Source organism: Aspergillus chevalieri, chromosome 5, assembly GCF_016861735.1.
Source record: "Aspergillus chevalieri M1 DNA, chromosome 5, nearly complete sequence".
Taxonomy (NCBI): domain Eukaryota; kingdom Fungi; phylum Ascomycota; class Eurotiomycetes; order Eurotiales; family Aspergillaceae; genus Aspergillus; species Aspergillus chevalieri.
Genome location: NC_057366.1, coordinates 58,502 through 73,491, shown reverse-complemented (window position 1 = coordinate 73,491; position 14,990 = coordinate 58,502). Strand labels below are relative to the sequence as shown.

The 14,990-nt window shown below is 49.3% G+C and overlaps 6 protein-coding genes across 6 annotated transcripts; 4 read left to right on the top strand and 2 right to left on the bottom strand.

The window, feature by feature from the left end:
• Positions 1 to 1,140: 1,140 nt before the first annotated feature.
• Positions 1,141 to 1,891, top strand: ACHE_50024A (uncharacterized protein; the record flags this gene model as incomplete). The annotated part of the gene is made up of 2 exons (XM_043279694.1): positions 1,141 to 1,206; positions 1,256 to 1,891. 2 exons carry the CDS (start codon positions 1,141 to 1,143, stop codon positions 1,889 to 1,891), a joined length of 702 nt encoding a protein of 233 aa, XP_043137348.1.
• A 162-nt stretch (positions 1,892 to 2,053) lies between these two features.
• On the top strand, positions 2,054 to 5,422 carry ACHE_50023A (type I iterative PKS; the record flags this gene model as incomplete). Its single annotated transcript, XM_043279693.1, has 3 exons — positions 2,054 to 2,854; positions 2,907 to 3,110; positions 3,161 to 5,422. 3 exons carry the CDS (start codon positions 2,054 to 2,056, stop codon positions 5,420 to 5,422), a joined length of 3,267 nt encoding a protein of 1,088 aa, XP_043137347.1.
• A 156-nt stretch (positions 5,423 to 5,578) lies between these two features.
• On the top strand, positions 5,579 to 6,920 carry ACHE_50022A (putative secondary metabolism biosynthetic enzyme; the record flags this gene model as incomplete). The annotated part of the gene is made up of 2 exons (XM_043279692.1): positions 5,579 to 6,805; positions 6,855 to 6,920. The coding sequence occupies 2 exons, from the start codon at positions 5,579 to 5,581 to the stop codon at positions 6,918 to 6,920; spliced, it is 1,293 nt and encodes a 430-aa protein (XP_043137346.1).
• A 134-nt stretch (positions 6,921 to 7,054) lies between these two features.
• ACHE_50021S (putative hydrolase) lies at positions 7,055 to 9,297 on the bottom strand (the record flags this gene model as incomplete). Its single annotated transcript, XM_043279691.1, has 7 exons — positions 7,055 to 7,352; positions 7,411 to 7,541; positions 7,593 to 7,733; positions 7,786 to 8,405; positions 8,458 to 8,645; positions 8,695 to 8,911; positions 8,967 to 9,297. The coding sequence occupies 7 exons, from the start codon at positions 9,295 to 9,297 to the stop codon at positions 7,055 to 7,057; spliced, it is 1,926 nt and encodes a 641-aa protein (XP_043137345.1).
• A 2,475-nt stretch (positions 9,298 to 11,772) lies between these two features.
• On the top strand, positions 11,773 to 12,703 carry PRX1_2 (peroxiredoxin; the record flags this gene model as incomplete). Its single annotated transcript, XM_043279690.1, has 3 exons — positions 11,773 to 11,959; positions 12,025 to 12,206; positions 12,266 to 12,703. 3 exons carry the CDS (start codon positions 11,773 to 11,775, stop codon positions 12,701 to 12,703), a joined length of 807 nt encoding a protein of 268 aa, XP_043137344.1.
• A 491-nt stretch (positions 12,704 to 13,194) lies between these two features.
• Positions 13,195 to 14,571, bottom strand: ACHE_50019S (putative integral membrane protein; the record flags this gene model as incomplete). Its single annotated transcript, XM_043279689.1, has 6 exons — positions 13,195 to 13,534; positions 13,597 to 14,069; positions 14,122 to 14,189; positions 14,238 to 14,274; positions 14,330 to 14,349; positions 14,400 to 14,571. 6 exons carry the CDS (start codon positions 14,569 to 14,571, stop codon positions 13,195 to 13,197), a joined length of 1,110 nt encoding a protein of 369 aa, XP_043137343.1.
• Positions 14,572 to 14,990: the final 419 nt, after the last annotated feature.

The window sequence follows — 14,990 nt, the reverse complement described above, 5'->3', positions numbered from 1 at the left end:
ATTGCAACTAATGTTCCGAATACGCATCCTGCTTCAAGTGAAAGAAACTCACTTGCAACCGTTAGTCGTCATGTGTTGCACAGCAGTCGACTTCCTCTAGGATTGCATGTTTCCGTGAAACGTCGATCTAGGCGGGCCTTCTGATTTGACCAATTGCCTGCTTCCACCGCAACAGGTGATCCCTTCCCTATGCACGATATTAGGGGTGATAGCCCCAATCGGGGTGTTTCGAACTTTTCCATTGACTATCGAAAATCATCGTCGTTCGAAGGACCCCGATTGGCATTTCCGATAGGTAGTAGAAGTGAGATAGTGGGAAGTATGACCAGGCCATCCCAGCTAGCCGACATTGAAACATCATCCAGCCACAGAAGAGACCCCTGTTGCTGAACGACGTCGCTGACGTTGATGTCTTTGGTGTACGTAAGTGCGATGGCTTGTCTTCAACCCTTTATCTTTGCCCACTTACCGATATGCTAAAGCCGTTTACTTAATAAGCTTGCTGTGCTTCGTTTTAAAGACCTTGTGTTCCCACCTGTATTCCTCGTCTCATATCCGCGGTCTGCGATATAGGTCGAAATGACGCCTCATCGCCTGCTAGTATTTGGTGACCAATCCGCAAATCCGTGTTCAACAATCAAGCAATTGCAACGACAGGCGCAAGATTCCCCGGTGCTATATCAGTTCTTTGAAAGGACTGAGCAAAGACTGCGATTCCAGTGGACACCGGTGACGATAGCAGAGCACGGACTACTTCGACAATTTGAATCCTTCTCGAGCCTGGTAGAAAGATATACTCATCACAAGGATGCGGTTGTCTCAGGCGTCCTTCATTGTACTGCTCAACTCGGATCCCTCATACTGTAAGCTTCAGGGCAGTCAATAACAGAAAGACGGTTCTTCTGAAACTTTGATCAATGTAGTCTAGTCGAAAATGACCCGAGCGTACTCAATACGTCTACCTTTATTCACCTTCTTGGATTCTGCACCGGGTTGCTTCCTGCAGCAGCTGCTGCAACGGCAACATCCGCTAAACAGCTACTAAAACTAGCCCCGGTAATCGTTTCGCTCTCCTTGTGTCTGTCTCTTGAAGCACATCGACGCTCATGGGCTGTCGAGCCATCCAGCGACAGTTGGACAATGGTGGTGTCCAATATCAGCGCAGGAACTGTCCGAGAAGAACTAAAGAAGTTTCAATCCAATAATGTAAGAGATCATCCCGTATAATGCCGTCATACTTGAGCTGATTTGGAAGTCTCATCCTTCGCACAAACAAGCATACATTAGTGCGGAAGTAGACACTTTCGTCAGCATTAGTGGTCCACCCTCAACGTTAGAATTGGTAGCAAACCATTTCCGCAGCCATGTCCACGAGATTCCGATGAGGTTACCAATTACTGCGGCATATCATGCATCACATCTACCGAAACCGGATTTGAATAATACGGTCCGGTGCGCAGAGGTTCCAGACTTGCCCATCAGAGAGAAAGTGAACCTGGTATCGACCACCTCTGGAGAGCTGTATGATGCGCGGTCATTACACCAAGTTCTCGGCTGTATTCTCAAAGATATATTCCAAACTCCAATATCGTGGGACAACTCTCTTCAATCAGTCAGGAAGTTCTGTCGAGGAGAGACCGCTATTGTCTCAGGTATTGGGCCAACGAATTTGAACAAAACACTTTGTCGGGCTTTGTCTCAAGAAGGAGTAGACACCATTGAGGCTCCTCACCTTATAGAGGAGACAGAATGCCCCATCCGCAATAATCCAAATGATGTTGCTATAATTGGTATGGCAGGTCGATTCCCTGGAGGCGAGGATCTTGATGAGTTTTGGGAGACCATCAGCAAAGGACGCGATATGCACACGAAGGTTGAAACTTCTTCTTAGGGTTACCAGTTTGTGGCTTAAAACTGATGCAGACAGATCCCTCCGGGCCGTTTAAATATCGACAAGCATTACGATCCGACTGGAAGAACCAGAAATTCTACTACTTCGCCATATGGATGTTTCTTATCACGTCCTGGGGAATTCGATGTCAACCTGTTCAATATGTCACCCCGCGAAGCGAAGACGGTCGATCCAACACAGCGTCTTCTTTTAATGGCCGCATACGAAGCCCTTGAAAAGGCGGGTTATTCGGATAATCAAGGATGCCGTATAGGGACATTCTTTGGCCAAGCTACCGACGACTACCGCGAAACAAATGCAGGGCAGAATATCGATCTCTACTATATCCCCGGGGGGATGCGCGCCTTTGGTCCAGGCCGTTTGAATTACCACTTCAAATGGAACGGACCATCCTACAGTATTGATACAGCATGTTCATCCAGTGCTGCCGCCCTTGAATTTGCATATAATGCTCTTGTTACTGGGGGCTGTGACATGGCCCTCGCTGGTGGAGGAAACATTCTGTCGGGTCCACACATGTTCGCTGGTCTCAGCCAAGGGGGGTTTCTTTCCACAACTGGGGGTTGTAAGACATTTTCTGACGATGCCGACGGATACTGCCGCGGAGAGGGCGTGGGAGTAGTAGTGCTGAAGCGACTGGATCGTGCTATTGCGGAATGTGACAATATTGAAGCCGTTATCAAAAGCATCGTGACGAATCACTCTGTCCATTCAACTTCCATTACGCATCCCCATTCCCCGACGCAACAAAGGCTTTATCAGCATGTCCTACAAAAAGCCATGTTGAAGCCCGAAGATGTGCAATACATTGAAATGCATGGCACGGGCACCCAAGCTGGAGATAGGACCGAAGTCGAATCAGTAACAAGTATCTTTGGACAACGTCGTGATAGTCCATTGTACATTGGTGCAGTAAAATCAAATGTTGGCCATGGCGAGGGAGTATGCTATTTCATCCGGACTAGGCGGACCAGTTGCTGATCATCGAATCCAGGCTGCTGGTATCACTTCTTTGATTAAGGGCATCTTGATGCTGAAGCATAATCTCATTCCTTCCCATCCTGGTATTACGCAACTGAATCGTCACTTTCCACCACTATCGAAAAAGAACATACGCATTCCTCAGTCTTCTGTGCCGTTTCTCCCGAATACCAAATATGGAAAGAGGAGAATCCTTATTAACAACTTCAACGCAACGGTGAGTTAAGCAATCAGGTACAGCGTCTTGGTCTGGCATTAACCATCCAGGGTGGAAACACGAGCCTCCTGGTTGAGGATCCTCCCCCTAGTAGAAAGTCCATAGTCAAGACTACACGTTCTTATCACGTCGTCACAATATCCGCAAAATCGTGGAAGTCATTTGAATGCAACAAGCGGAATCTCGTGGATTATCTCCGTTCCCATTCTGAAGTCGGTATTGAAGACATGTCTTACACCACAACTGCGAGACGAATGCATCACAACTTTCGAAAGGCTTACAGAGTCACTAATACCATTAGTCTTATTAATGAGATTGAGACTGACCTCAGAAACAAATCTTCGGAAATGGATCGGCCGTTGGAGCGTCCGCCAATTGTTTTCCTCTTCACGGGACAGGGATCGCAGTATTCAGGAATGGCACAAGATCTTTTCGAGTCTTGCAAAATGTTCAGAAAGAGAATCATCGAGCTGGATGCAATAGCCGTCAGTCTACAGCTGCCGTCATTCTTAGAAATCATCCGTACTGGAGGCCAAGCGATATCATGTATGTCATCAGTACAAACGCAGCTAGCATTGGTCGCTTTAGAGATCGCGCTTGTCGATTTGTGGAGGTCTTGGGACATCGCCCCGGACATAGTCATCGGACACAGTCTAGGCGAATATGCTGCATTATGCACTGCGGGAGTATTGTCGGTTTACGACACCATTCTTCTGGTAGGGAACCGAGCACGTTTGATGGAAACCTACTGCATACCATACGAGCACAGCATGCTGTCAATCGCAAGCGATGCCCGTTCCGTCGAGAAGTATCTGAGCGATGCAGGGTATACCACATGTGACATAGCCTGCATTAACAGCCCATCAGCTACAGTTGTGAGCGGTCCTATGCAGCATCTCATTGCGTTGAAAAACAGCTTAGGTGATACTCGGTCGACCATGCTCGAAGTGCCTTTTGCCTTTCATTCGTCTCAAGTAAATCCCATTCTTGCCGACCTTCGCCGTCTCACAGCCACCATCCAGTTTCAGGCGCCTAAGATTTCTGTCATATCTACCCTCGCTGCAGAGAAAGTCGACTCGGAAGGCGTATTCGGGCCAGAGTACCTAATTCGACAATCTCGGGAGCCTGTGCGATTCTTGCAGGCCGTTGAAGGCTACCGAAATCGTGGGATTGATGAGTACAGTGCGATGTGGCTCGAAATTGGTCCCAGTCCGGTCTGTCTAGGAATGTTGCGGTCGATCCAGTCAGTGAACCCGGAGAGAATGCTTTTTACTCTGTGTCGCGGACGAAGTTGCTGGGATACTATCACGCATACCTTGTCCTGCTTATACGACGCGCGTGTAGATATACGATGGCCCGAGTATTTCAGAGAGCAATCGGCTAGACTTCAGCAACTTGACTTGCCTACCTACGCGTTCGATTTGCAAAGTTACTGGATTCCATATGAGGGAGACTGGGCTCTGATGGGATCAACGATACCACAAAACACAACATCGAATGTGCCAAGGCTCGTTTCGACTTACTTACATCGCATTGAGGAGCGGACAGGCGGCAATGGCTACCATGCAATTACGTTTGTCTCGGACTTGACGGATACGGCCTTGCTCCAAGCGATCGATGGCCATCGTGTAAATGGGCTTGGTCTGTGCCCAAGTTCTGTCTATACGGAGATGGCTGTAAGCGCGGCTTCATACATGCAACGGACGATTAGATGTTCCTCAGTTACAGAGGATATGAGTGTTATGCATCTCAGCATAAACCGCCCACTAATCGTGCCGCAAAATTGTGAAGGACACGATATTAAAATATACTGCAAATACTTGGAGGACAAGTCATGTTTTGAAATCACCTTCCACTCACAGACAGACCAGTGCCCTCAGGAGCATGCACAGTGTACCGTCAGGTTTGGCCAGCGTGCACAATGGAAAGATGAATGGCAACGCACGCGACATTTACTCAAGTCGCGAATTGAACACTTATCGGATCCGCCGAGAACAGAGTCTGCACATCGCATCTTGAAGGACATGGTGTACAAGCTCTTTTCAAGGGTGGTAACATACGGAGAACGATACCGAAGTCTTCGAGAGGTTTTTCTTGATAGCGAAGACTACGAAGCAGCTGCAACTGTCCAGTTCTCGCCAAACGTGCGGACAGAGAAATTCACGATTAGTCCCTACTGGGCTGACGGAATCGTTCATCTCGCAGGATTTGCCATCAACGCGCATCCGATCGTTTCTGATGGCCTCGTTTATATATCGACTGGGTGGGACGATCTTTACATTACTGCTTCATTATCAGCCGAGAAACAGTAGACAAGCTACGTTCGCATGCAGCATTCGGGACACGGACTGTATGTTGGCGACGCTTACCTTCTGGATGACGATGGGATTGTGGCTATGTGCGCGGGCCTACGCTTTCAAGAGATGAAGACCAGTTCATTGCACGCGATATTACAATCGACTGCCAAAATGGCTGCTTCTTCATTTGCCCCAGAGCTTGCAACAGGGGATATTACGGTCCGCGACAACCAGAGTTCGATCATCGAGTCTCTCCAGGTTTTACGACCCGCGGAGTCCGTTTTCAGAAAGGTCAAATCTATCATTGCAGAAGAGATGAATGTGGACTTCAGCAATGTTGCCGAAAATGTGAGGTTCGAAGAACTGGGCATCGACTCCATTCTTCGAATGCCAATAGTGTCCAAAATTCAAGAAGAAATGAACATCTACCTATCTTTGTCCGCTTTCGATGATTATCCTACCTTGGCTGCTCTTCGAGGGCATATTCAAGATATGATTGGGATAAACACGAGCAACGGCTCGAGGAATATTTCATCGTCGATGAGCCCGATTCTCACTTCTACACCCTCATCCAAGAATGACAACTTGCCAACTGACTCACGGACCCCTCCGTCAGACATTTCTATGGCACGAAAGCATTTTAGCAGTCGACCGATTCTGCTATCTGGACGCCCTATAGACTGTACTCAGATACTATTTTTGATGTCAGACGGCGCTGGTTCACCGTCCTCTTATGCCTTGCTTCCAGCACTGCCTCGTGGCACCGCGGTTTATGGACTCGAGTCTCCATTTTGTCACAACCCACTTGATTGGAATTGTTCGTTCAAGGAGGTAGCTACTATGTACGTGAACGCTATGCGAAAGATTCAACCGGATGGACCATACATGCTGGGCGGGTGGTCTTTAGGTGGAATACACGCATATGAAGTCGCACAGCAGTTACTCCAGTCCGGTGAGAAGATTCAAGGTCTTCTTCTGATTGATACTCCGAACCCGAATTTTTTGGGTCATATTTCGAACCCCGTTGTCGAATTGCTCGAGGAAACTGGCATAATGGCAGCGGCCGAGCGCATTAACAACGGGAAAATTCTGGAGTTGGAACGTGTCAAGGACCATATGCGCAAATGCGTTGAGTCTCTTCAGGATTATATCCCCGGTCCTATATATTCTCGATGTCGACCAGACCATGTATTTGCTATTTGGGCAGCTCACGGTCTCGAGCAGTGTGATGACGATGCTGAAGTAATCGTCGAAGCAAAGGACGAAGTGCGTCAACTGCAGCAATGGATGAAACAACGCAATACCTCGTTCGGTCCGAATGGATGGGATCGATTGCTAGACGAGATCGATTGCCGCGTCGCGGAGGGGGACCATCTCTCTATTTTACGTCCACCGTGGGTGAGTGCTCGCATTCCATTGAAGCCTGTCTTTGCCTAACGTATGACAGGTGGAAAAGACTGGACAGTTGGTGGCAGAAGCCGTTGACTGGTTTATGAGTCGAGCCACGGCGTAGCCGTGAACTTGATATTTCAGGCGTTGTGTTTACGATTGGTTTCCTCAGACATTATCCAAACTATATCAAATCATAACATTGTTTCATAACGGGGTATAAAAGTAATATATATAACATTGTACATCATGCCCACATTAATTCTTCTGGGACGCACCACCACGAGCAGCTGCTGCATCATACAGGGCTTTAATATCGGCCTTCCACTGCTCCTCATCGACTCGCTTAATGCGTCTGTCATAGGTCATCAAACCATTAACTTCGCCCTCCACGTCGGTCGTCTGTGTCCAGACACCACCGCTGCATGCGTACCGACGGACTTGGTCCTCCAGTTCGCTGAGCAGGACGTGGCTACGGTAGTTCCATGCTTCGACGGTTGTGTCGATCTCATAGGTCTGATTAATCGTATTGATTGCTGCTTGGTCGTGCCAGAGACTGTAATGGTTAGAAAGGAGCTAGATGGTTGTAGAAGATTTTAGAAGACGCGGCTTACTTTTCAATGGTGACGTTGTTACCAAGGCCTCCGAATTCGCCCTGGAAGCCGATCCGGCTTGGGTCATAAGGGCTGGAGTCTGTGGAGTAGAATGGTGTTCCGCATTGTGGGTTGGCGTAGTGATGATTGTCCTAGGCGTGTAAGTTTCCAGACCGTGAACGGAAGTTTTTAAGTCAACTTACGCTAAAGTCACCGGCACCGTGGTCAATCCAGCCGGAAGTCGAGTCGATGAGTCGTGTAGGATCCAAAGACCTCACGCGTTCTGTCAACTCAAATTCGGGATAGTAGCTGGTGATCTGGCCCCAGCCTTCGTTGTAGATAACCTGAAACTGTTAAAACCAGGGAAGAATGTGTTCGCGTTCAGCATGTACTCACCCAAGTAGAGATACTCGGGTAACTCTTGAACTGGTTGATCAAGACTTCCAACTGTCGCCTAAATTCGGTTTGCTGCGGGTCGTTCGCCAATATCCGGGTCTTCTTGCAGTTCGAGTCGGTCCTTTCTTGCAACGGCCTCATGGAAGGCATATCCTGGATGACCAGGAGGCCTAGTTCGTCACATGCCCGATAGAACAAAGCTGGCTCGACTTTAATATGTTTCCGGACCATGTTGAAACCGAGGTCCTTCAGAACCTTGAGGTCATAGACCATCGCTTCGCGGGAAGGCGGCGTGTAGAGGCCGTCCGGCCAGTAGCCTTGGTCCAGCGTACCAAACATGAAGACAAATTCCCCGTTAAGCAGGGGTCGGACAATGCCGTCAACCTTTCCTTTGGATATGGTTCGGAATCCGGTGTAACTCTGGACTTGATCGTTTCCTAGCCGAACGGTGACGTTGTACAAATTAGGCGAGTCTGGGGACCACAGCTTGGGTTCGGACACTTTAAACAGGAATGGCTGGTCCGATTGTCCCGTGTGGGAGGCCACTTCATCATCGCCATCATATACCGTGACCTCGACAGATGTGGCGTTTCCTTTGGCGCTGTGGACGGTCACGTTGACTGTTCATATGAGTTAGCATAGTCCATAGATCGCCGGCGACGTCGTACACACCTTGGCCATCCATATTAGCGTCGAGGTCAAGCTGCGTAATCCAGTTGTTCGACGGTGTTGGTTCGAGCCACACACTCTGCCAAATGCCGCTGCAAGGCGTATAGAAGATGTGGCTTGGATTCAAGGTCTGCTTTCCAACCGGAATGACACTGTCGCCGCTATCGGTAGGATCGTGAACAAATACCAGCCTGAAGATGGTTAGCCGTGCATGGATTTGTTCAAAAAAAGAGTATTTACAATTCATTTGTCGCATTGGAAGTTAAGTAATCCGTAACATCGACTTCAAAGTGGAAATAGCCGCCTCGATTGAAACCAGCTTGTTTTCCGTTCACAAAAACGGTGGCTTCATAGTCCACTGCACCGAAATGCAGAAGTACGCGCTGGCCGTTCCACGATGAGGGAACGTCGAACTTGGTCGAATACCATGAGTAGAACATGTCCTTTCCTTGAATACCTTTCGTACAGTTAGCGCATGTTGCATAGAGCGTCCCATTCCCAAAGACACATACCGGATAGGGCACTTTCCAAGCACGATGGCACGAGAACCTCATTGGCAAGAGTCTGCCCTGCTGGTGGCTGTTGCACTGCATCTTGACTCGATGCGTTCTGATATTGCCAGACACCATTGAGGTTCTTCCACTGCGTCCGCTGCAGCTGCGGACGGGGATACTCGGGCCAGGGGGTAGTCCCAACATCCTCTGTCCATGGAGTATCCAACGGAGATTGCTTCACTGCATAAGGCGTACTGCGAGCCGCGTTCCGGTGATACGTATTTGGAATACTGCGGGCTGCAGCAAGAGTCCCCAGTAAAGGGGCAAACAAAATGTATGAGAGATGCATGTTACCGCGCAGACCGGGGTAGTTCCAGAGGGGTCGACATGCAAGTCAAAATTGAAAAGAGGAGACAGGCCTTCATCGAGGGACAAGTGCCTTATATGGGAATGCATTCAACCTCCATCTTGGGCACCGCTCCGAACCAGCTCTCGTCGAGCCAGCAACCATGTAAGGGTGATTGGCCGGCCTTACGGAATACTAGACTAATAAACCCACTATCCCCCGCACCACCGTGCTAGGTAATGTGATTTGGTTCTCGTCGTCCAAGACTGTGAGATCCACTTCAATGACCTCGGAAACGAAAGGAGGGCGATGCAAGGACAAAGCCCCGACCAGGGAGAGATCCCGAAAGCGGAGGATAAAGCCAACAGGAGCCATAAGCGAAAGGAAACAAAAAAAAAAAAAAGGCGCATAAAACCCGCTTGGCATATCCAGCCAAAATGGGTCATTTTTAGTGCTTTACTGCATGTGCAGCGAGTGAGATTCTGTCCGCGGTCCTTGCAGTTTGAGTAAGACTGGCGAGCCACGGATAAGCACATACTGGACCAGGTCAGGAACGGAGAAATACTGCTTACTGCGTACCAAATCCTCACCGCCGCTCAGCATGTTATCGTCGACATTGAGATCCGCCAACAATAACCAGATCGCCCATCCGGGGGATCGTCGAAATACGGTGATGTCCGCACCGAATTCCCCTCTTCGGCCCAAAGGGAACCACATGGCCCAGGGCACGAGGACACTTTCCTAGGGGAATCGAGTCGAGTCATTGCGGGCAGTGATCTTATTGGCTTTTTGGATCCCTAAAAGCCATAAAGAATTTCATTGATCTTCCAAAGTCACGGGGAAAGTCACGGGATACAACCTGCCGCTTTGGGAATGGTGACCGGTGAATTAGCCGGGGCACTGTGATTGGTCAGATCTAAAATACTGTATTCTGATTGGCTCCATTTTGAAGTGCCGAGCTTGACCGCCTGGATCCTAGGGCTTGGCATTGTGTGGGTTTCCTTTTCCGGAATATCCTCGGCACTGGTCGATATCAAATGGACAGTCTAGAGTCCGGAGAACAAGATTTGAAATTGGCCGGGCTGAATCAGTTGACCGGAATACCGTATAATTATGATCTACGATGTGGCGAGGCTTGTGATAAAGCAGCGAAAGGTGCATCAAAGTGTGCAGTTCTCGACAACATCTAGACTCTTGTGTGATCTCAATCGGGTTCGGCCGCTATCAGATGCAGCTAAACGAGAAGAAGGCTGATGAGAGGCTGAGCCCCCTGTAATATATTTTGTTAAGACTAACTACTTCAAGGATCTTACGTGAGACGCCCGGCCAGCTGTACAAGTTAAAGCCTCACGCTATCTCTCGGGCACCATATTCTATGCAGCCGAAAACCAGTGCTCATAGATGCAAGATATCATGTCATCGTCACTGTAGTTGCTAAGAATACCCTCCTCTGTGTGACTACAGCGCACAGTGCAGTGTCCAATCTATGACCGACTAGAAACTTAGCAAAGTACCGAAGACACCGGGGAGAGTGATTTCACATACAACTGTCGGCTCCGGTCTCAGCAGTGAATACCCAAGCCTAGTATCGGTGCTCCAAGTTTAACCCGGTCCATTTCTTTCAGTCTGCTGCGCTGCCTTCGAAGACAGTGCTGTACGGGGTAATTTTAACGGTTTGGCCAATGAACTCCCTGTTTGCCCTACTCTCTGCCTGACAGAAGTCCCAAAGCTTTTGGGACATTATCTTGCTCGTCTAGTTTGTTCCCTTTCTGAAAACTACTTCAGTTCAAGGATGGAGCTCCTGAACGCATTTGCACATCCAGTTAGGGGGTCATGGGAAAGGAGGGTTCCTGCGTGAACCGTAAGGGAACGACCACGATGCGAAGTTGCGCTCCCGTCATATGATCAGCAAGGATGAAATAGTTTACAGTACGATCAGTGCAGGGACACCCCGTTGTTCCGGGTCTGATCGTTCGCCCAGACGGATACCAGTTCGGGGTGGCGGGCCATTTGTTGGCACACTCCGCGCGCTTGAATTCAAAACCGCCATCAAGAAGGGTCCGTTGGACTGTGTAGACCATGAGACTAAATTTGTCCTCGCATTGGCAAGGTACTTGTTGAATTGTGAAGTTGGTTCACGGCATGATGTATTCTCAGCCAGCTGAGACTGACCAAGTGGAGTAATCATGCGAACTTCGGGCTCACTGTGCCAGCTCTGCATTCTTGGATGCATGGCAGATGCTTTCAGGAAAGTCGAATATGGCAGGAATACCTGATAGCTCTGGTGAAGTATGCTCTCACCATGGCGCATCTCCGTGTTGAAAGCAAGTTGTACTGCTTGGGATGTCTGACGTCATGTCACGTGTAGTCATTAGACCGGATCCGGTTAGCCTCCACTCACGCAATGAACTTGGCCAAATCCTCCTCCTCCGCGACAACCACAGCTCGAATGCTCGAATTGCTCAGACAACATTAACCATGGCTGCAATTCTCCCCCAGGCCGCTTTCCGCGCTTTGAGAACCCTCCCCCGGGTTGCCTCCGTCCCCCGGACCGCCGTCCACCCGGGCATTTGGACACAGCTGCCCCGCGCACCGCAGCCCCTCAACCGCCGTTTTGTCTCCAACATCCCCCAGGAGCAGCCCCGGTTGCGTTTGGGAGCTACCGGTATGTGCCAGGAAAACCAATTGGTCATTTTGATCGAGAATCCCGGCATACTGACGAGATGGCAGCCCCCAACTTCACGGCCCAAACCACCCACGGCGACATTGACTTCCACCAGTTCATCGGAAACAGCTGGGCCATCCTCTTCTCTCACCCTGCCGACTTTACCCCCGTCTGCACTACCGAATTGGGTGCTTTCGCCAAGCTGAAGGATGAATTCGAGAAGCGCAACGTCAAGATGATCGGTCTGGTATGCGGATACATTCTTGGGGACATGCTGTTTTGTGGCTGACTGAAAATCCTGTCTAGAGCGCCAACGATCTCAGCTCCCATGGCGAATGGGTCAAGGACATCAACGAGGTTTCCAGCACCAACCTCCAGTTCCCCATCATCGCCGATGCTGAACGCAAGGTCGCCTTCCTCTATGACATGATTGACCAGCGGGATCTGGACAACATTGCCGAGAAGGGCATTCCCTTCACCATCCGCTCGGTTTTCATCATTGATCCGAATAAGAAGATCCGTCTGACCATGATGTACCCGGCCTCGACCGGCCGTAACTCGGCTGAGGTCCTCCGTGTGATTGACTCACTGCAGACGGGTGACAAGAAGGGCGTTGTGACCCCGATTGACTGGCAGGCTGGTGACGATGTCATTGTTCCTCCATCGGTTTCCACCGCCGATGCGGAGAAGAAGTTTGGCAACGTCCGCGAGCTCAAGCCGTACCTGCGCTTCACCAAGGCTTAAATGCAGAACTTATTGTAAGATAGAAGCTTTTGAAAATTATATTAATTTCTCATTGTATATTCTACGCTCGAGAATATCCTTGTACGTTGAATTGTACTCGGCATTGCATATGCAGGGTGTACACCGGTGCGAATATATATAACCGACGAACTGGGGTATGGATAACATTTTGACAATCCAAAACCATTGCCGGAAGATCATCGACGCAAATTGCTGTCAGTAGATCATTGCAAGTCTTTATACGTATTACTATCACACTAATTCGTTCACCATCTTGCGCTCCACTATTGACTTCCTCAAGGGTATTGATCTCAAAAGGTCTTGAGTTCTTTTGGGCTCCGGACTATGAAACAAAGGAAAATAGACTGTACAGGTACAATATATATATATATACAGGTGACTAATATAAAATAGGTATAAAAATGCCGAAAGATGGTTGGGTAATGAACGTCAATAAACCCCGAAACAAGGGAACATATCTCTTCTTCTCCTCATCGCCTATCCGTTGTCACTGATGTAGACACATCGACCGTCTTCATAATCCCCAACATATCACTCTGCGGCGAACTCTGTCTGTCGGCATCGCCCATGACCGACGTCTCGATCTTCGGGTTCCCCTGCGCATTGTACATCAAGACGTCTTCGTCATCTGCAAGAGTATTTAAGCCGCGTCTGCTACGCTCGGTGCGACTGTTGCCGTAGCTCTTGCCCATTTCGTACTGCGAGGGGTATGTCGTCTTGTTGCTGGAGTATTCGCGGTGGATTGTCGTGACGAGGGCAGTGAGGGCAGGGAGGCAAGCGCAGATGACTCCGATTGCAATTTCGGCGTTTCTATGAGAGATGGTGATAAGTAACTAGGACATATCGGTGTATACTCAGGCGATGTCACTTACCCGAACATACTGATCCGAAGGAAAGACATGGTCACATCAGGGGATTGTCCGATAATCTCGATCAAAGCAAGGCGGACGATACTGCAGGCAACTGCTAATCCGCCAGCACCCAGCATGCCCATCACTCGCATCTTTCGATTTGTGGGCATTTGCAAACTGAGCGTTAGCGGAAGGGGGAGAATAAGCACGATCAGATCGCTGACCACACTAACGACGGCATCGGCCAGGATGATAGCCGTTTGGTCCAGACAGGTGCCACCGTTGTCAGGGTTCCAGAATGTAGAGATGGGTTTGCAGATGCGGATCTTGACGATAACGGCGGGAATGTAGTAGGCCAACATGACGCCCAGGAAGATGTATATGAAGACGACGGCTTTGCGGTATGGATTGAAGACGCGGGTCATAATCCAGAGGAGGGAGAGCTTGGTTAGATAGGCAGTTGGGCCATACATGACCATGGTCACGTAGACGGTCTTGTCATGCGCGGTAAGTATCTGCGAAAAGGATGGATAGCTGGCAGCATACCTTCTGGAATGGAATAATATTCTCTTCTGGCACGTCCGACTTGTGCATACCACCACCATAGCTACCCACTACTTTCGTCAGTTTGGATTCGAGGATCGTTTGGACGGGAGACTTACTGATGAGCGAGATGACAGAGTAGCCAACGCCCAGTATCTGCTTCCCTTAGCATCACACCCCAGTAAAGCATTGAAAATCGATAAAGCCCTACCCATGCTCCTAGACATGTCCCTGATCGGGTTAGCTATTGTACCAACAGCATGCTGAAATGAACCACCCACAGTCCTCTCTTCCGAAGCCATTGAGAATGAACAACCGAGTGTATACCCGTAGACCGAAGAAAATTGTCATCGCAGCGATACAGATTGACTGAGTCGCTGTGTTCCACTGTTGCACCGATCTATCCACCGAGCCATCGCCTCGACGCAGCAGATCCGTGAAAGTGAAACTCATCCTGAGAAAAGAGTGACACGGACAGGCGTAAAACACAATAGACACTCGAAACCCTCAAAAGAACGACGGACAAGCATTGGGGCTACCACAGACTCGGGAAGAAGAATTATTAGTACGGAGCTCAGATACCAGCGACTTGGGATCCTCGATCGATGGAATGTATCAACCAAGGCTGCGGCCAGCCGAACTATCAGGCAAACATCTTAACTCAAGCTACTCGATTCATTAGAGATCGTCATTTTACCCCCCCGCTCCCCCCTTTGACAATCCTATTGTTTTCGCCGTATGGCAGCGAAGGGTCAGGCCATTGCCCCGATGATAATTGTTTTCACTATGATCTTGGTAGTCCATTAATTATGCGAAGAACGGGTCCAGAAGGGGCAGTGGTAATTATGATACGCTTAGTGTCAGAGGAAAGT